Raw genomic sequence first — 23026 nt, 5'->3', positions numbered from 1 at the left:
TTATGCAGAGGAACATACAACTGGTTTGTAATGAATGGATATAACTGGTTACAAATATCGACGGATTTGTCACTACCGTCACAGTGATGAACTATGATGAAGTAGGTACCTACCCACCTACATTGTATTTACCCAACTATATGTTTATGAGTGACCATAGGTTCTATCTACTTATCTCCATAAACATAAATTTACATATTACCTGGGCGGTTCACTACATTACTAGACGTGCCGCAACTTCGTACGTACACAAATAAGATAATAATGACTAATTATAGGTCAACTTAACTTTTTGATTGTTAGATTGCAACGAAAAAAAATTATAGATAGCTGAGCACAACATATTATAATTTTAATTATCTGACTCAATTTTGTACATACATATATTATTTTGACATTTTATTATTTGAAATCATTATGATAAATATTCAATATTAATATTAAAATTATTTATATTTCAGGCTTTGAAGGTACCTGAATGTGGAACTATGTATTTATATATTTATTCAAAGCAAATAAATAAAAAAATAAAACCGCATCTGGGATTAGCCTGATTACCTAAATGTCGTTTAACTAAAGTTAGTAATGCGTTTTACAACAAAATACCAGAATCTGTTATAAATAAGCCTGAAAAAATATTTAAATGTCATATAAAACACTTCCTTTGTAAAAAAAGCTTACTATAAAATTGAAGAATTCGTTACCGATAATAATGTTTTTATAGAAAAACTTAAATAATCCATAGCGCTGACAATATTATCTGATTGAACGAACGAATGAGTGGTAGAATCAATACATGACTATTCCTATACTGAGTTTATTTGAATAAAAATTATTTGTATTTCTATTTCCTGCACAGAAAACAGCACAGACAGACAAACATCTGAACAATATACGAAATTTCGTGAGATAGTGACAAAATATAAGTTGGTACTTTCTTGCATTTGTGCATCTATTATGTAGATGAGATGAGAAGTATATATGGTATAATAAAATGATATTAATAAAGGTTCGGGTTCTTGGGTGGATTTGAATATACTAGTTTGCGTTTTGTTCCGGTGATGTTGTTCGAATGATTTCACAGAATACAAATTATGTGTAGTTGTATGATATTACATTGTTTTGGTATTGTAGTATTTGTAGTTAAATTATTTTTTTTGTTTTAAGTAATTCTAATTAACTTTATGTATTGAATTTTGTATAATAATTGGTTTTTAAAATATACAAAATATTTTTATTATTTTATAATAATAGAATTATTTCAATCATATATATGTACTATACTTATATTATTACGCTAGAGAAAGAGTGCGTTTTAAAGGAAGTAAACTCCAGCACCATTATATCAGTTTTTCAGATTTTTTTTCTTTCACTATTTAAAAGATTATTCCAAGTTATGGTAATATACGAGTATACAAACTCACAATTAACAGCTACCAGGGAGAAGCTAATGAGGGCCTTATAATATTTACTTACATTAATATTACTCACCGCCTTATAATATTTACTTATATTAATAATACTTACCGTCTTACTAATATTATAAATGTGCAAGTTTATAACTGTGGATGAAAGAATGGATGTTTGTTACTACAAATACTACTGAATGGAATTTGAAGAAACTTTACAATAATATAGCTTTATACAGCAGAATAATACGTAAGCTATAAATTTCGGGTAGTGAAAACCTGGGCACTAGTCTAGGCTAGTCAGAAATAAAGTTACTTTACGTTAATACTTCAGACTTAAATAAATGATTAAGTATGTGTGTGTGTACGTTGTATGATTGTCTAGACTTCATTATTTTACTAAATATAATATTTCGTTTTAGTGACTTTTCACTCTCATCTATCGTTGTAAAGGTCTCGCACAATGGCTACTTGGCGCCGCGTCGTAAACTGGTATTTCCAAAACGTGTTACTCATTTTCCTGGTAAGGCTGCGTTTAAATTTGTAGGCTATAGTTTTTGTACTTGAATGTAATTTTCGAATACAAATTAATTATACCATATCCTCAGATTATGGTAGCCGAAAATGACGATTTGTCGTCGATAAAGGAAAAATTACAATTGGGTAGGTACCTACTTATGTGATGTTTCTAAACTATAAAGTATTGGGGTATTGGGGGGGTACTATAAACCCACTTGAAACGTCACTTTTCATAAAGATGCCGTAGATTGTGAATATTTACACTAATGCAGGGAAGAATAGACAGAATAAGATAAACTCGAGCGGAAATGGTTCTCCATAAAGCCGGTTTGCCTAGATAGAGGTAAATATCGTAAAAACGAGTAAGAGGAGAATGACAATGATGAAGCGAAAATGTGCCACTGGGATTTGTTAACAATATTGATTTACTAATGTATACGTGGTTTTAGGGAATTTACAGCAATGTTCAAAAGTTGAGGTAGCATCACGACGACGCGTCCTATGCCGACTAAACTTTTATAAAAAAAAAACAATTACTTGTATCAATGTGTGAGAGTTTCTTAATTAACTTGGTTCATAAATTTTTTACTCGTACCTATACATAGACGATAGTTATTTTACATGATCTAACAAAAAGTTACAAATCAAGAGTTCACTGACTGACCCAAGGGTTTAGCGAAATGTTTTCGTTACCTTAGCAAGTATAACGTAGGTATTTAGTTGTTTCTGTATTTCATTGACCACTTATATCAAAAGAGCGGTGGATAAAATAGGACATGTCATAAAATATGGTAATAAAGGTTACGTCACTTTTGCGCTTTGAAGGATGTTGGTGGGGAGGGGGGGGGGGGATCCGTTCTACACAGAGGAGCAGTTGAGAGTAGTAGCTGTATTAAATCTTACATCCCAGCCTTGTTGGAAGCTATAGTCTTAATAGTTGAAGCTGTTATTTCGAGTATATAATTTAAGTCCGGCACTTAATAAAATATTATTTAAATTTGGAATGTAAAAGGAGAAAAATAAAAGAGTTGGCTTTGGAAAACTTAATAAACCAGTCTATTCATTTGTTATTGTTTAGGATCCGGTACATTATTGATACTGTAACCGGCGACCCTGTATTCTGGACAGAAGGAAATAAACGTAAGATCAAAAAGAAATAATCTCAGAGGAAGAATAGGCACATTTTCAACTGTACATACAGATAATAAGCAGTCGAACTGAATCTCAATTTAGAAGTGTGTAAAAAAATTGTCTGATCAATGCTCCCTACCGATGTGTTAACGACCTGTTCATACTGGTCCATTATTGCATGATTCAGTTCATAGATATAGACAACTTTATATCTACCTTGGTTAATAGAGTTAAGTATTTTTTAGTATGTATTATACATAGGAAACTAAAATACTATTGTAATTCATGTAATAAGATTACGAACACTCATGTCTGAACATAATTGTTTATTGTAATATCGAGACAAAAACTTTATTTCTTTGTATGAGCATCCTAATCTCAGAAACGGCTACATAAATTTCGTAACGTTTAGTGTTTAATTCGTTCCAATCCGTTCATAAACTAAAAGTTAAGTAAAGCCACAGATAACATAATATTACATAGTAAAGCTATGTTATTCTTTATGCCACGGAAGGGAAGTCGTGGGCACAATTAGTAGGTAGTAAACTCTCATATTGTTATAATATTATACATTAACAATAAAAATAAAAAATACTATTCGCCTCACTCTGTTTGTAGTAGGTATCAAAAAAGAATATTTTACCATTTCTTTTTCATACGAAGGATGATCAGCCAACTTAAAGAATAGTGCATTCTAAGAAATAAGCGCTGCAGTAGCCAGATACTGCAGAAGCTTAAGCTTCCAATAAAATACTAATATTATAAAGTTGAAGAGTTAGTTTATTTGAACGCGCTAATTTCAGAAATTGCATACTGGTTTGAAATGAAAAAATATTTTTGTGTCTTATAGTCTATTTGTCGAGGAAGGCTTTAATCTTTATAACATTTTGCTACGACCAGTAGGAGCGGAGCTCCAATGAAAAATATTGCGAAAGGTGGGGAAAAAAACGCAAATGAAGTTCCGCGGGTCAGCTAGTATGTTATAATTTTCTTTTTCGCATATAGAACTGATTTTATTATTTATTTATTATTATTTTTTATTGCTTGCTGATGACACGTACCAGAAGTTTACATTAGACAGAATGGTCAAGATTCATAACGACGTAAATTTATGAGTAATGATGTAATGTTAAATGGTTAAAAAAATAAAACGTGTAAATTTTTCCTTATATTTATACATATATATTTTTTAAACTAGTGGCGCACCTAACTTTACACGTCTAATATTTCAAAATACCTGACCTGTATCTATGTTTTCATTAGCTGTAAATAACAATACATTCAGTATGTGAAATTTACAAGCTAAAAACCTTTTTTAGGAGAGAATATGATGCATATAGTGCCCGCCTTTGTGAAGGGGTAGGTACATGCGGATACTGTGGGATTCTTACCCACTCAACCCTGTTTCACCCACTGCGATCGCAGGCGTCTAGGGATTTTTCGTCTTTTGCATTCGTTCGAGACGCATGCCGGATTCTCCACTGAAGGAGCCGCCTCCGGGTAACCACTCCACGCACACCCTGATTGATCATTCGCCTCCTATTACCTTTGGATGAACCTAAAACCCTACCATAACTTTTTGCACGAAATGACCTACCACACAAACACAATTTCGATACAATTGCAAAACTGAATACTAAAACTCATCAATTTGTAGATATATCTATATCATAAATCGAAATATAAAGAGAGAAAGCTGCGAAAGCTTGATGAAAAAGCTGATTGGTCGCTGAAATACGCGAGAACGAAGATCCCGGGAAAACGGCTTTTAAAAATAATAAAATTCGTGTAGGTAATGCCTATTTTTTAGTAATGATTACAGATTAATCTATAGGTAATATAGTTAATTAAGTAGTATGTCATATGAATTTTATAATCTAGGTTTGTTCAACTTTTACATGTAGATGTATCTACGTAGTATAATCTATTTACTTAGTTTGTGATGAAGAGTGAAACTGAAGAAGCAAAACTCACTATAGATATATATAAATTTAGAAAAGACAGCTTTTAAAGTTCACCCAACAGAGAATCAAACCCTTAGCCCTCATTTACATACAATAATATGTGACTGAGGTTAAGTAAAAAATATGATCAAATTATGGAAATACTTAAATATTTTATTACTAAAAAATTTCGAAACTTGTGGGTATCGAATCCGAACCTCTTGTCATACCGGATTTTATGTATTATGTATACATAGATGTTACACATAATAATTACGATCCGCTTAGAAATATGTAGACGATATTTATTAAAATTCATGTTTTTTATACAATTTTGTAGTATAACCGGATTTACAACATATTATTGATGTTCTAGCTATTATATTTTTCATAAGATAAAGTTGACAATAAAACAATCCGTTGACATCTAAGTAACATTTAAATGTTATTAAGTTTTTATGTAAATTTTCTCTACAGTGGCGAACTTTGTCCTTATTTTTTTTATTAAGTACATACTCGTATATTCAGACGTCTGTACACATATCGGATTAGCGTAATAAGATGACATAATATAAATATTGCATTTGTTATGATGACATTTAAATAGTTACATTAAATATATGTATTTGTTCTACCGGATGACTTGGTTTACCGTGTGGATTTTTTTTATGATACTAATAAGTAATATATTATTATTATTTATTTATTTACCTATTAATTTTTTTTAATAATCATATTGTTATATATAATACACATTGTTATACCCGTTTGCTCTAACTGTTTACGCTGACGGGCCCCCAGTGAAGGATGATAAAATGAGCATGAAGTTAGGTCAGTTAGCCCATCACGGTAAATTCACCATGAATTTGTCATGATGGGCTAACTGCTAGTAATTGGATTATTAATTTACATTACGAACAATCCCCTTCCCCCTATTAAAATTGTTTCACATGTTCACATTAACATCGATTCCTTACACTAGGCTGGGCTTGTTTACATAGGTCTAAATGTACGGATAATTTACTATACCAAAAGTACAAGAAATCAATTGGAATTATGTTAAAATATGAATTTTATTCAATTACTTTATTAATTCGGTAATGGACAATATAATTATTAAAACAATTCTTATAATGGTTTTTATTAAAATAAGTATGATAATTAAACTAATAAATATTATTTTCACAATTAACGAAAAATTGAATAAATACTATCCTTATGTTTTTTATGTAAATACATATAAAGTACTTACATGTAGATACGGCGTAGATAGCCACCTACGCCGCGTTAAGCACAATTTGGAGGGTGAAACTGTTTACTATATTTCCAGAGAAAATTGAAATTGGTTATTTGATTAAGGACGTATTTACCTACTTGGAGTTCTATTTTATATTGTGTATATACCTTAACTTTCTCTTAACAACAAAAAATGTAATCCGTTACAGATAAATACTCTTCGTCTAGATTTTTTATTATTATTATTTATATTAGTAATATATCTAAGTAACACAGAAGTACAAAATGTTTTTAATGTAATAGAGAATAATGCACCTACTACAGCTAGACTTTCCACAATTTCTGGAAATAAATGGATTACTGTCTCATCTACTTCAGCCGTCAAATAACTCGCATTGTTAACTGTTTTTTGGTTGTAGGATGTAGAGGTTAGAGAGTTACATGTAGAGGTAGAGTCACGTGGGGCAAGTGTGCGCAGCGGGTAAGTGTACGCACTCGAAGTATTTCAAAAACGGTTTATAGGTACGAACTGATAACACCCCTCCTCATTAGCGCACAAAAGGCTATACTTAGTGCAACTTTTTCACTGTCCGCCGGTGAACCATTTTGTTTCCGTAAGTGAGTATTGTTTTTTGCTTGATATATTGCGATTTTTGTCTTAAATGAGAGACTCATTCCTTTATAATATATTTATATTTTGAAATCATGCTTTATACCATCGAACAGTACATTTTATGTAATATAAGCCGTGTTTAATCTTTTGGTGATGACGATTACGTAATATTGCTCAGTTCTGGTTAAATTTTATTTTGATGGTTTGGGGCAAGTGTGCGCATACGAATGTCGGGTAAGTGTGCGCATGCGAATACTTACCCCGCTCCGCTTTGGGTTTATTTTTATGATGCAATTTGTTATTTCAGAGTTTAATTATACATAAAAAATGCCTCGATTATAAAAGAAATGCCGGATAGAAGTGTTGTCACAGAGGAACAGCTAGAAGCTGTTAAAAGATTAATTTCGGAGGTTGGTAGCAAACGACAGTGTGGCACCCGCAATAATGAGTGTACCTTCGTCTAGGAATGAATATGTACGACTGTCATCCATCCAAGAAATACCGAAGTTGGCCTTAGGCATTTCTTGGATGAATGACTGTGATTCAAAATCGGCGAAAGAAAGGCAAAAAGTCAATCATTGATACTGTAAGAACTTATAAAGTAGAATTGGAAAAACAAAAAACAAGAGGAAGAATAAATTGCCAAAAAAGAAGATACGACTTGATCTGAAAATAAATAAAATGATGAGCAGGAATTATTTTGCTCACTGTGTGGAGAAAAATACATATTTCCACCGAATGAAGACTGGATCCAATACAGCATCTGTAAGAGCTGGTGGCATGAACAATGCAATAACTTTGAAAAGGAATTATTTGAACTGATGTATTATTAGGTTGAGGATGTCTATTTTCTGGTTTATCATATGAGTCTGACTCTATTTACTGTATGTTACATGTTGCGTACACTTACCCGCACTACTGCGCACACTTACCCCTATACTTGGGTAAGTGTGCGCATTTAAACAGTTTTGATTTTGTTGATTTCCAAAGAATTTGTGTAAATGATAATTATTTATTTTGCGTTTAAGTTGTTGATTATTAAATATTTTATATAATAAACCTTGTTTTGTTCCAGTTAACTTCAAATATTTTATTATATGATACTTCAAACCTTAAGTGCGCACACTTGCCCCACGTGACTCTACTACGCGTGTCACATGATGGCGTGGATGGATGGTCAGGTATAGAGGCGACGGCTGCCATTTACATATGGCATACTTGTTCATCATCATGTATGGCATGCAGTCTCGAATTACAGAAACTATACAAAAAGCACCTATTCCCATCAACCATTAATGGTAAAAAAATGATTAATTCGTTATAGATATTAAATTAATTGAATCAATTATAAAATCCCAGAGTATTCATGTGATTCACTATGTGAATCAGCTGAGAGATTCTTTTTCGCAAGAGGAAAAATTGTTGTCAAATCGTAAATCGACAACAGTGTATGATACAACCACAAGTACAAACAAAACAGATGAAGGATCAGTAGATCATCTGTTTTGACTGATTACGCAGTTGCTTGACATTACAGCCACAAGTAGGTATAACCAATCAGCTTCTTTAATGAAAATGTAGGTTCTTGACATATTTTAAAAACAAACCTGCGAATGTGTACGTGTTGATTATAATTGAATTAAATAAACAACAATTAACTAATATAAATGTCTAGCAGTTTCAAAAATGTATCGAGACAAATAGTTGGTTACTCCCAATTTTCCACAAAATAACTACGTTGATTTTGATAGTATATAAATCGCGTAATAGTCGACTTGATTGCTAGAATTAGTCTCAATAGTATACTTACCCGTACTACCTTTTTATAAATAATACCTAACTTTACCATCCCTTTTCATACTATTTTTTATTAGGAAAACAATAATGTAATATACATATCATACATAACAAACGATTTAAACAACATTGTTCTCTAAATCTGCTAAATTATATGTACGTAGTATCGTTTAGGAACTTTAAAAGTTTCCTTCAAGTAAGATTTTAAATCAAATCATGTAGTCATTTTGAAAGTCCTTTAAAGCCTCTATTGCGACCGCTAACGGAGGCGCTGGTTAACTGAAAATAACTGAGTAAGCAGTGGCAAATAATAGAGCTACTCTACTACTTTACTTATGGACCTACTGACGGCTAACTGAAGTTTGTTTATTACTGGTGGTCTAAAAAGTAGATAAAGAACAAAAAACCCTGCTTTTTAATATTAATTGACGTCAATGATTATTAAATATTATCCATTCATACCTCAAAACCTTATTTAAAATGCGATACGAATTTGTAATTCAGATCCATAATAAATTAGGTTTAGCAATATTGATTATGATTTTAGATCTGACACAACATTGAGAGTTTCTGTTTTGTGAACTGTTAGATAACAGTTCCTTCGACAGGTTTGAAAATTCTAACAATGTGTTAGTTTTTAAACACGTTTCATTAATCGCCCTGGTAACCAATTGAGGTCTACGACCTTTGGAATTTCCATAGATATCTGAGTTTTGACCATAAATACTTGATGTAAAACAATACGTCTATTTTCAAGGTAATAAGGTAATTTAGCAACCCAATAAAATCAGGAATGCACAAGCCTCTGGAATGGTTTATCATTTTTATATTATGTTACACCTGCGCGGTCTATATTCATCAAGTTACGTGATTACCTAATAACAGGAATCATTAGCACGTGAATCATTAACTCGAATTACTTATATGATATTAAGTCATCGTTAAAAACATATAAATGGTAAATATTCTACTGTACTATGTTTGAATAATATAGCACAGTGTTAAACAACATGATCCTGATTAAAAAATATATAGTTAGGGAGAAAGGGGACAAGTTACCACCACCACACCGACCACAAGAAAAATAATGACTTAGGGATTTTTTTATGGATGATATTGGAAGGTGTACCCGCCTACGCTAACGGTTTACGCTGGCGGGGCATCAATAGAGGGTGATAAGATGAGCATGAGGTCAGGTCCGTTAGTCCATCGTGACAAATTCAACAATAATTTATCACAAAGGTTTACAAGGATAACTGCGTGGAGTCATCCAAACGATGATGACATTGCTAGCAATAAGTCCCTCAGTCCACATTACTAATGATGTCCTTTCAGCTCCGATATAGGGAAATTAACTTCGTCCAAGTTTTCTTTAATTTAATTAAGTAAATTTTTGCTAATAATTGCTTTGTATTTGCTATAAATAGTGTAAATATTTAATGAATGAAAAAGTAGTTCATAATATTCAAAACTATTTTTAATTCTGCATAACGACTGAAATAAGAGTTTAACTATAGAAATTACAGTTTTATATTTTTTTCTCAGTGTCAGTTTGTCTATTCATCTATTTTTATGCGGACATTTTATATTAAGGTGACTGGAGTGACTATGGATATAAAAAATATATTTCTGTTGTATTGAACTAAAGATGGCTTAACTTGTCCAAATGAACAAAATTGTTTTCGCAAAGTCAACTCATCAAACTATGGTACAAAAGGTGCATTTTAAAAGAACATTTCACTTTTTTGGGTACTTTTCTTAATATACAAACATCTAGTCTAACGCTGAAATCCACAGTAGATATAGCGCAAAAATTAAATCTATGAATGATACTATTTTCTAGTATCATTCATAGATTTAATTTGTAATTGTAATTGTAATATTGTAGGTATTTCGAAAGTGCTTACGTTCTCATTTCTAGCGAGAATTCTTAAAGTAATAGGTATACAATGTTGTAATAATACACAAAAATTATATAATATCTATATTAATGGTTTAATCGTCCCTGGTTTACTCTACTTAAGAGTAAATCTGTACAGTAAGCGTTATGAGATCAGTGCAAATATAACAATACACATATATAAGATGGACTATGTGATGGTCAAAATGACATGGTGCCTTTCTGAGAATAGTGTCTGGATTCTCTCTAACAATCTCATCCCCCAAACTAGGCTAGTGAAGCGTTCAATTTAGGGGCGTATGTATTTAGAATGAAAATGTATATAAACTGATTGAAGGAGTGAGTAGCTGAGTTTCTTGTCAGTTTTTCTTAGCTTGAAAATACATTCAGAACTGACATAAAATTTAACTTGTCTGAGTGTCTATAATTAGATTCACATGTATGAATGAAGATATTTAGATTTGATTGATTGATTAAAGACTATAAAAAATACGAGGCGGGGTAATAAGAACTAGATAGGGTTTACTTACTTTATTTAAGTTTGCCAAGAGCAAATTGTTTCATCAAATAGTTTGGTTAACAGGTATGTGTGATTTATCACTGTCGTATGTGAAATACTATAAATAAGTAGAAAACGTAAGTATCTGTGACAGAGTAGTAAGAATTTAGTACACTATAATCGATGGCAATATTGGAGCACATGCGGCGATAGTAAAGGCGACTGGACACCGGTGAGCACATGAAAAATCGACCTTGATTTAGAAGCGCGATCTAGGATTTCTTTTACAAAATCTTATATTTATATATTTACAGCTTCATTGACCCGTAGGCACTCCAAACCCGCGGAACCACGTTATAGGTGCTTGTAATTTCGATCCTCGTTTGAAACAGGGATACAGCTAACTATATAGGGGGCTGTTTATATTGTTTCCCCTGATTTTAGTTCAGTCTGAAGACCATTTATCTTAGCGTATTAATTACCGTCTGCCTGTACGGAAGAATTATGAATGCTAATTTCCTAAACGAGAATTTTGGATGGCTATTTGAAAGTATGTTATTATTTTTAAAAAGTATGTTATTATTTTTAAAATGATTGAAATGAAATAAGTATCATATTCTATTTTTTATATCCATTATAATGGAGTAGAGCACTGGCCTACACTAGCGAGATACGCTGGCTAGGCACAAGTGGAGGATGAATTAAGTTAGCTCATTATGACAAATACATGATGGTTTCCAGGAGGGATTATTTGGAGGTCGACCTGACAGTATACATTTCTAACAATATATTCACTAGTGCCCATTACTAATAATGACCTTTCCCCTACATTCTAAATTAAAGTGTGCTTATATACCTATCGCCTAATACATGACTGGATTAATACAAAAATTGAAAATACTTGAAATTAGACTTTAAAGCTAGAACGAGTGGATTTGTGTATGCTTGTAATTTGAATTAAGAAAGAGTGAGTTTTCCAAAATTTATATTTTTTTAGCTTATTTAGTATAGCACTAGATGCGCAGTATATAAAATGTATTTTACCGGAATTGATTTTCAGCATTTATAATTGATTTCCAATAAGTACTTTCACAATTTAGTTTATAGTAAATGTGCTTAAATTTCTATGTTAATTGGTAACAATTAACATCAACAAGTGTTCAGAATTAACAAATAGGTAAATTAATATAATGCGAAGTTAAGTCAAAATTGTGTTAAGTTTTAATTTATATATTTGTCTACTTAGGTATCTACATATAAGTCTACATCGTAGGCGTGACCGTAGGTATATATATATGTATATAAAATATTTTAACGAATATCAACAATAGTAGGTAGGTACGTACGATGTACATAAATCACTACGTAATCAGCAAAAACTGGTTTTGTTAATCGATTTCAGAAAAGGAGGAGGTTCGCAACAAGTCGTTTGCATTTATTCTTTTATACTTATTACGTCGCCGATTGATTTAATCAAAAATCGTCACTTTTTAGATGACCTCATACAAGAATATTTATTAAAATAAAATTAATTGCAAAATGTACACAAACATATGTCAGAAAGTGTGCACCTATTATTTCGTAAATGTTAATATATTAGATTTTGTTTGAATTATCAGGACTCGAAGTCAGGACTTTGTCAGGATTTGTAAAAAATATGGAAATGTTTGAACCATACGGAAAATAACAAGAACTACTTAAAAATTATTTTCTCAATAAAAACATTTACATTTAATTTAATTATTATGTGTTCCTAATGGTACGTCCATAAGGATCACATATTTGGTCTGATTTGTTGTGATGTAAACAGGGGCTGTTAACTAGTTTGTTAAATTAAAACAGGTTAAAGAAACATATTCATTATAAAAAAGTTTATTAAACTATTTTTTGTTAACTTTTAATAAAATCTATCGACTACCACCGCTTAGGTAGTTACCAATCAAAACCGCAAGACGTTTCCGGAGGCTGGACGGTATCTCGTAATCTATGACGCGGTGGTGGTCTTTCCATGGGCCAAAGAAAAAGTAATCAAATGTGGATAAACCACAAGCCTCCAACTTGAAGTCTGAATGGGTCACTTAATGCCAATATTATGTTTATACTTATCTAGTAAGTCAGTACTCAATTGGCCGCCGTCATGGTCGGACAGGTTCGGCCAAGATGAGACACGATCGTAAAACAAGTTTGAATAAAGAACAAAAATGAAACCGTTGAGCTGTTGTGTTATTGTTTTGGGACTGTTCGATTTTTTTGTAACTGGCCAGTCTCCTTGCCCGGGTATATTTGATTACCAAAACGATGGTGGTGTTGTGTATGGGATAATCAGGGTGCCTTCCAATGGACCAGTGTCATCTGTGACGACGAGAGCGAACTTCACTATAGCGGCGCGACTTCCTTCTGTGAGTGATTTATGTGATATTCATTATTAGTTTTCGACGCAACAAAGCATTGTCGAGTAATAAATATTTACTAGATCTCTAAAAGTATGTGCGATGCATACTGATCCCAAGATTTACGTATTCTTTTAAACACATAATGCGCAATACTTTCACTGATAAACATAAAGCTGAAATATATCTGCAGCTAAGTTATAAAAAAAAATATCAACAATTGTGATGTCCATTTTTGTATGCATCAGATCATTAAATATCTATGTAATTGCAACTCTGTAGTTAAATAGATAGGAATGTGTTGGCATCATAATTTTTGCATATTATTGTTCTTTCCACAATTAGGTACCTACTTTATCAGAGGAGATACAAAGTTGAAATACGATTGAATAAAAAAATAGGTTGGTAGGTATATAGAGAATAAAAAAAACTTTGGCGATACACTATTATTTTTTTAATCTTAAAAATATTGAGGGTTTATTCCGGAGAATAAGCCAGCGCCATCCGTGCAACAATACACTATATATAAACTATGGTACGTACCATAGCTTAGATACATTGTTTCTGATATACACTTTAAAGACGCAAATTATTTTTATTCAATGTAAGATAGTTTCTAAAATGAAACCGTGACCAATATTTCAAACATACTCCTCAACACGGATAGAAGCTAAGATACAGTGTATCATAAGTATGTACCTGCATACAAAAACTATAATGGAATCGAGAACCTTCTTTCGGTTCAGTAAATTCGGATAAGCCGGTTGAACAAAGAAACATTTGTATAAAATTAATTGATTAAAACCTATTGATTCACAATTTTATTCGCTAATATATCACGTATTATGTAGAAATTTTCTTTCTTGAAATGATTAATTAAGAAAGAGCCTTAAGCTGCAACAAATTTTGTGTGAGACTAATACAAAATTAAACCGAGGCAGACTTTCTAAAAATTCATCTGTGTGAGTATCTCAATCTCATATATTTCAATCGCCAAGCAGCTTGTCTTATAAGCTTTTTTTCGGTTGAAGGGTCGAGCTAAGGCGGTGAAATTATAGGATACGAGGCATAACATCTTATTCTTCCGGACTGGCGAAACAGGTGTGGTATTAGAAGCGTCCCATGATAACGTTATGTCCGTGGTGCTGTTCCTATGTACAGGCAATAGTTAGCTTACCGTTCTTTAATCGTAAGCTTGTTTGCCATTCCTTTCACAAAAAAAAAAACCTAAGAACTTATTTAGTCATAATAATATTACAAACGTGAAAGTTTGTAAGTATAGATCTTTCTTACTCTTTCACGCAAAAACTACTGAACGGATTTTGATGAAACTTTACAGTAATATAGCTTAGGTATCAGAATAACACAAAGGCTATATATTTAAATTTAATGCGGGTGAAACCGCGGGCACAGGTTTACGAAAGTGAAACAATTTGTAATTTTCTAAATTCCTAATTGTTTGAATCACAGATATCAATAAATGTATACAAAACTCTACACATTTATTACACGTACTTATTTAGACACAAAGTTAAAACAACAAAAAAAATCTAAATAAATTTAGTATCTATTAAAAAAGCAGTGACTTATTAAGTTGTTGGACTCCCTTCATCAACTAGAAAATGAGTTTATAGTCTTCAAATCTCATTTATAAATTATAGCTAAGAAAAATTACGTCAGCTGTCAGACAAATAAAGAAATATGCCATGATGCCACAGATCCTTTTTTTTTTATTGGGTTGTTTGGGCTATTGTCAGATATTTGTAGCAAATGTAGCACTGCGACCTATATAGTTCTATTGTGCTCGCCCTTTTTCATAGTTCGCTACCCGTCAGGCACAAGAATTAAAGGATATTCTTTCAAGCGATGGTTTTTATCTGGTCGGGAAAGAGTGTAAACTTTCCAAAGGAGATATTTCGTTTATGCATGAGTGGGCTACAACCACATAGGATGTGTAGTGGCGTTTCCTCTTCAGTTTGGCAGAATCTGCAGATTTTTGTCGTGCATCGGCCTAGTTTAGCTATATACAGACCGTTACACAGAAGGATTAATCTTACCTTTTTTCGATAGGAGTAAATAACACTTTGTAAATAAGTAGGTAATAAAAGTATTAATACAATATTTCGTTGTCAATTGAAGAACGAACCATTGTTGTTGTTTTATTATGTTTGTATTATTTTAGTATTACCTACTTATGTTTCAAAATAAGAGTATCAAAATGGATTGGATTGAAAACGATCTTAAGGCAGATTCAGAGAAGCTTGGCAACTAAATATTTAAAAATATTATTATCAATTCTCAATTAAAATATTTGCAGTATAAATTTTATAAAGCATTTGCAGAGTTGCAGATGCGACCTAAGTTGTACATTTCCCAATTACAACAGTTTAATAATATAATCCGTACATAACTAAAAAAATGATCCCATTTCCCATCCATCCCCCTTTGTCACACTTAAATCACACATTTAAAACATTAAAATTTAAATGTGCGGTCACAAAATCTAAGTCCCCGCCTAGGTGGCTAGATTTCATTAGTTTTTACACTAACTGTGAAATACATCCAACTTCTTGTAGACTTTAATAATAATATCTTTAAATAATTACACCCCTGCGATTATATACATAGATGTACACTCCTCTGTGGTTATAGTGTAATGCTGTGTAATGGTATGTAAATAGTACCTGTTGTTTGTATCTACTAATGCCCATATACCTATTCCACACGTTATATCATAGTGCAGGTGAGAAGCATACAAATGACTAAAACTTAGGTTTGTGGGAACATGTCCTGTATATAACATTATAATTACATTTATGTTCACTATAAGAATGTAATTATACAGGGTGAAAGACTACTCATAAATCTGAATTACTTTATTCAAAGTGAAATAAAAATATAATTTTTGACATTTTATTACGACATTGATTAAGTAACCATACGGTTTGTGTAAAAAAAATTAACACTGATTCAAAATATTTCAACTCCTCGCGGTTTCCCCTGAAAACCATCGTGATTAATTCCTGAATTTGCATACCGTTAACACAATGCGGTGAACCGTGAACCATTTCTTTATCATTCGTTGCAAAAATACAGGGTTGTTGAAATAGGTGTACCTATATCAAACATACGGCGTAAATATAAATAAAAGAGATATCGAAATAAAATTACTTACCATGTCGTAATTCTGTAATATCCTGTTCATGAAACTGCAAAACTTTCACCTTCGAGAAAGTTGTTCAATGCATATATACTGACAATACCTATAATGTAAGATATCTTGTACATATTTGGCTATATAAAATTTGGTAATATGCGAACTAGCGGCAGGTCAGCTTGACTTCCATGGGCCTCCTTGGAAACCTTTGTTGTTAATTTCATTAGAATTATTAGATTATAGGTATATACAATTGATAGACTATGTTAGGCTAAAAGTTAGCCCAACTATGTAATATTATATTATCTGTGGCCCAACATACACAGTCTAACTGGTCTGACTTTGTCTTCATTCTATAAAACTCTATTGGAGCGCCGCCATATTCAACCCTTAAAAAAGAACCCATCACACTTAATCGTGTAAACCAGGGAATTGGATAGTGGAAAATCACAGGTAGAAATAATTTGAAACAGTGTTAAAGGAAATTTAGTTACAGAACAGAGTTTAACATTAGCACACCATAACAGTTAGGTATGTCTAGACATAGAAAGTTAGCTACTAATTGTAATTTTATTCTACAAAAAATCAGCTTTCGGTCGCCATCGTAGCAAAATTAGAAAAAGATAAATAACTATTTTATTTGAAATTATTTATATCCAAGATCATAATTAGTAGCTACACATATGTAACTATATTACAAAATAATGATAAATAAAATAAATAAGAAATATAATTTGCATTATTTTAATTGATTAATTTTTAATATTCAATCTATGTCGGTTGCCTACTTAGAAAAGTAGTCCAAATAGTTTAGTCAAATAAAGATGTTTATGGAAATCCCAAGTGATAAATCCAATATATTCTTCGTTTAACCTTGTAATAAAATATCTCGTTAAAATGGTAACCCGCTTAATTATAATAGGTATACGAGATAACCACCCAGCTAAAAATTCATCCTAAGTACCTACATATTTACCAATTATCGTTTTTATTCCTCATTCTAAATTGTGTTGAAGCAGCTTTATCTTTTTCTTTTGATCAATACTACAATCCCCCTCAGACAGTTATTAATTGTATTTATATAGTGGAACTGTATAGGTACACTACAATTCCTGTTACTACTGAAAACATTTATCTTAGTTTACGCAGAAGTCGTTTCTCGCTAGACTTAAGGTCCATTTCATAACTTTGAGCTCTTCCAAATTTTCTACCACCTTCATTTTTTTTTAATTTTAATTATTAAGTTACTTTCTTGTTTATAACTCAAACGAAACTGTTGCGAAACGAAATTAATTTTTATTAAGGGAATGACAATTTTTAACCGTTAGGATTGTTGTAAATTGGTGTGTTAGGTAATTGTGAATGCAATTTTAGCAGTAGACACAATAATTTCTTCTTACAGCTATTAATTTTTTGTAACAATTATAAGTATGTAGTTATCTAAATTTACTTCATATTATATATTAATCATAATCATTTTAAGTATCATAGACGTTTATTTACATTTTTTGTTATCGTTTCTTTTATAAGTTTTTCCTTATCTTTATCTTCGCATACCAGTACCTACTAGTCTACCATGTATATTATGGTCTGACTGACAAAATACAAGCAGATCTTCAATTTTTTATAATATGTCTACAACATTAGAAATATTATAAAAAAAAATATTAAATGTTAGACACATAATATTTTACTTGATTTGGTATAATAATAACGATTAATCCAGCCCAATACCTACGTACGTACATATTAACCGCAATAGAATATTGTGGTTCTTAATTGTTCCATTAATTACTATATTTAAAATTCTACTTTTAATATATTTTTATACTTACAAGTTCAGGTATTCATTCGTTAGGCCTAGCTAAGTACGTTAGTTATACCACAGATAACATAATATTACATACTTTATTACTTTCAGTTGAAACAATTAGCAGTTCTCTATTTACATGAACAACGAACCTTTAAAACACGAAATGGCAGGTGACACCTAATAACATCTCTTGTTAATTACGTACCTCTTCTGTGTAACTAATTAACTTGAGGAGAAACCGGAATATTGACAAAAGGTATTGAGTTTAATGATTTTCGTAAATCCGCTTGGCACACATACTATATCTAACGTCCTTCTTTGGGCCGACAGTTCTGCTTTTCCATTGTATATCCCCTTGTTATAAATCAAAAATGTCTTCCTTCTTCAATGAACCTAAGTGAAAAAAAAACAAGAACCCAAGAGTGGACCGCTTGTAGACGTAAATATCACAATGGAGCACATGATGTGCTCCATGCACGTGGTGGTATGCCGTGGTTCCGCGGACGTTACATGTCGTCTTACGTCCATGTAGCTCTTCATGTATGCGGCATATATATAGGCGGCAGTTACCACATTATAGTTACATAAACCATACTTTTTACATATAATATGCAATTTTTAAGTCTAGTTAATAAAAAATAAGTAAATATACCTACCGGTACCAGCCGTAATTTCCCTATTTAAGATTCTCCAGAGAATAAACTTTTTTTGCTGCTAGCATGCTTGCGCTGATAAATTAAGTTCTAACTTTAATTGTAACGAAATTGTCATGGGACCAACGTGGGAGTAGGTATTAATTGTATAGCGCAGTATATAATCTTGGTAATTACAGAAAACTTTAAAATTAACGCGCAATTACCGCTACATAAAATATAGTTGAATTGACCGAACCTCCTACTTTAAAGTCAATTTTGAACACGATAGGGAAGAAAATTATACAAAACACTCGATCTGTGTTCCATTGTGTGACTTCTGTAGCTACCTAATAAAAGCAAAAACACAGTAGACCCATATTTATAATTAAATGTCTTTTTTATATATATTATAATAAAAACATAACTCGTCGCTGTCGCTCCACATAAAATACGAGTGCCTATATAGAAAAACGATTATTTGGAGACCAGCAAAATAGAGCCAAAGACAAATAATTTTTAGAATTTTTGTCTTTTTGTTTGGTTGCTATTCTCAGAAACGGCTTACCCAATTTATTTTTTACTTATTTACTGTATTGTGGTAAGCTTCACTTAAAATTTAATATATATAAATCGTTTTCCTACAAATTACAATTTTGTATTGTTGATCCCAATACCATGGGTACGCAGACAGTCGCAGGCATAATATTAAATAAACTTAGGATTTTCCTTTGGTCTGTCTACCTGTAAAATTTCTGTGTTGGTATCTTGAACCGAATACAAAAAGTTGGAGGAACATTGTTGTACAGATTGCAATTTCAAGCCGATATCTCACGGGATCTCAAGTTAGTTCATGAGATTGCATTTACTAGGCGTGTGTTTGTCTCATTGCCTGCAAATTACCAAGTTATTTGCTTAATTAAATAAATATATATTACGTCAAAGTAATAGGTACATTCGTCATGTAATTTTATTTATACAAACTAAGTGGGTACTTTATTAGTGATCTAGTGGTATTGATATTTTCCGTTGAGGATTTCCAAGTCAACTACATCAGTAGATGTAAATAAATATCAATTTAAATTAACATATGTCTCCAGGTCCCTTCCTTATGATATAGTATATAGAAACAGAGAGAGTACACTTGCTTCATAATTATCTGTTAGATATGACGGCCTTGGTGGTGTAGCGGTTTAATACACCGCTTTACTTTCGATGGTCGCGGATTCGATTCCTCGCACTGTACAGACATTGGTATTCATGAGTATGAATGTTTGTAGTTATAAATATATTGACCCAAAAAACGAAGTATTTATATGAGATGTCTATATCGCATTGTGTGAATTTTCCAGGTTATCACATATTTTATGTGAATATATGATTGTACTTGTTGCCGTTTTTAAAAACTAAGATTAGATAATTTCTGTTTATTTCATACTGATAGTAATTTGATTCTTATTTATTAATTAATTATAAAACAAACTTATACATTATAAATTGTTATTTTAAATCTGCGTATCGTAGACTGTGATCAAAACAAACAAAAGTTTGTTTTTCGTAAACTGCTATTTATAATTAGTTATTGTTAGTTCTGAAATGAAATACGTACCTACATATTATACTTTAAAAAATCCCCATACTATATAGACACAGAAAATAAAAAAAATACTATTACATAGACAACAATTATTATTATAAATACACAAACAGAATCTTCGTTTCCCTGCAGGTATACAGTTATTCATACTTAACAAAATGTGTTGTCTCATTACAAATGTAAGTACTTCCATTATGTATTACTCATTGTGTAAACTGGGAATACCTATACATACCTCGTGTATTAAAATTTAACATACATTTATTTTTATTTATTTATTTATATAACTCGACGTGTCTTATACTCGTACCTTTTTTAAGATTTTCCGTTGTATACTTACAAATATTGAATAAGTACTAGTTGTGCCCGCGGTTTCAGCCGCGTTCAATTTAAATATATAAATTTCAATCAATAATATAGCCTATATATTATTCTGATGCATAAGTTATATTACCTACTGTAATGTTTCATCAAAATCCGTTCAGTAGTTTTAATTATTAATGTTTCTAAGGACTGTATATATTTTATATTATATTTTTAGTTACAAGAGAAACTACGGTCGCTGATGGTAAAAGACATATATTTCAAAGTGACAATAAAAATCGAACGAAACATAAAATATTTAAATATATATATAAAAAAATATAATTATCATATAAAAAGGTGCGTTATGCACATGCTCCCTCCCTTAACAAATAGGGATGATTTTCTTAATCGGTCTACGTAGCACACCTGCCTGAGTACTAACGTCTACGACCCGTGTCACGCCATCCTTACCCGGATACATAGCTGTAATTCGGCCTTTAGGCCAAGTACCTCTAGGTAGTGTGCCGTCAACGACTATAACGATATCTCCAATTGAAACTTGTGGCACTTTACCTACGAATTTTCTTGGTGATAATGTAGGTAGGTACTCGGTTATCCACCTTTTCCAAAAATGATCCGCCATACGTAGTGCTCTCCTCCAGCCTGCTCTACTACATATATCGCTGTCCGTTAAATTGGCTGGGATGGGACGTCCTGAAGAGTAACCAAGCAGAAAGTGTGATGGTGTTAGTGCCTCTGGATATTGGGGGTCGCAAGCCACGTGTGTTAGGGGGCGTGAGTTTACCAGTGCTTCTGCTTCACAAAGTAATGTGGAGAATACTTCATCAGTAGGTGATCTAATATTGTTGCCCAGAGTTACTTTTAAGGCTGTCTTTACGGACCTCACGAGTCTCTCCCAAGACCCTCCCATGAATGGAGCAGATGGAGGTATGAATTTCCACTTAATCATTTCTCCAGCCGCAAAATTGGAAGTTACTTCTGAATACAAGGCTCTCAGCTCCCTGTTTACTCCCACAAAGCTAGTTCCATTATCAGAATGGATTTCCGAAGGTGTTCCACGGCGAGCTATGAAGCGTCGTAATGCCATTATAGCAGCATCTGATGAAAGTGAGTGGACGATCTCAAGATGGATTGCTCGAACTGACAAGCATGTGAATAGAGCCACATAACGTTTCTCTCTTCTACGCCCAACTGCTACTGTTACGGGCCCAAAATAATCTAGACCTACAAATGAGAAAGGTCTGCAGTGGTGAGCGAGTCTGGCTGTTGGAAGATTACCCATAGTCGGTTGATATGTCACAGAACGGCGAACTTTACAAAATTGACAATTGAAGGCTACTGATCTAACTGTGCTTCTAAGATTTAAAATCCAGTAACGTTGTCGTAGCTCGTTGACAACCATTTCTGTGTTGGCGTGGGCTGCCTTGCGGTGATAATGTAGCACGAGTAGCCGGACAGTAGGGTGTTTTCCATCAAGCAATATCGGAGATTTCATATCTTCATTTATGTCGGAAGCTGCTACGATACGAGTGGATAGTCGTAATATGTTGTTTTTATCAATAACAGCTGGTAATTTTGATAATCTGCTACGGTGTGACACAGGTATACCGATTGTAATAGATTTTATTTCTTGTGAGAACGAGTCTAATTGGCTTCTACGTAACACGTGATTTTCTGCTAAAAGTAAATCGTCCGAGTTTAGTGTGCTACGTATATTATTACATTGCTGATTAATGTTTGGATTGAATGGTGAATGAAAAGTGAAAATGTGGCCTTCTACTTTATGAATGAGTTCTATATTAAGGCCTTTTTTTCTTAATGAGACCAAACGTAACAATGATAAGTAACGGTGAGCATAGCCTGTTGTACGAACTAATCGAATCCATGAACTAAAACGTCGCGCGTCAGCTGAAATCGGACTATGCAACACCACCGTTTCATTAATGAGATGAGTATGAGTTTCGAGTTGAGGAGCGATATCAATAGGGTGAGCATGAGTAACACTAGGTTCTTTTGGCCAATCGGAAGTAAGAAGAAAGTTAGGTCCCTTTATCCAACGCGAG

The 23026-nt window shown here is 32.3% G+C and overlaps 1 protein-coding gene across 1 annotated transcript in view; it reads left to right on the top strand.

The window, feature by feature from the left end:
* The first annotated feature begins 13183 nt into the window (after window positions 1-13183).
* LOC131847402 (serine protease gd-like) overlaps window positions 13184-23026 on the top strand; it is a 30235-nt gene continuing 20392 nt past the window's right edge. The window contains exon 1 of the mRNA XM_059196982.1: window positions 13184-13446. Coding sequence (XP_059052965.1) covers window positions 13249-13446 — 198 coding nt within the window. The 5' untranslated portion in view covers window positions 13184-13248. The remainder of the gene's footprint in view (window positions 13447-23026) is intronic.

This window comes from Achroia grisella, unplaced genomic scaffold (assembly GCF_030625045.1).
Source record: "Achroia grisella isolate CSIRO2021 unplaced genomic scaffold, CSIRO_AGI_Agris_v1 utg109, whole genome shotgun sequence".
Taxonomy (NCBI): domain Eukaryota; kingdom Metazoa; phylum Arthropoda; class Insecta; order Lepidoptera; family Pyralidae; genus Achroia; species Achroia grisella.
This window is presented reverse-complemented; position numbering and strand designations above follow the sequence as displayed.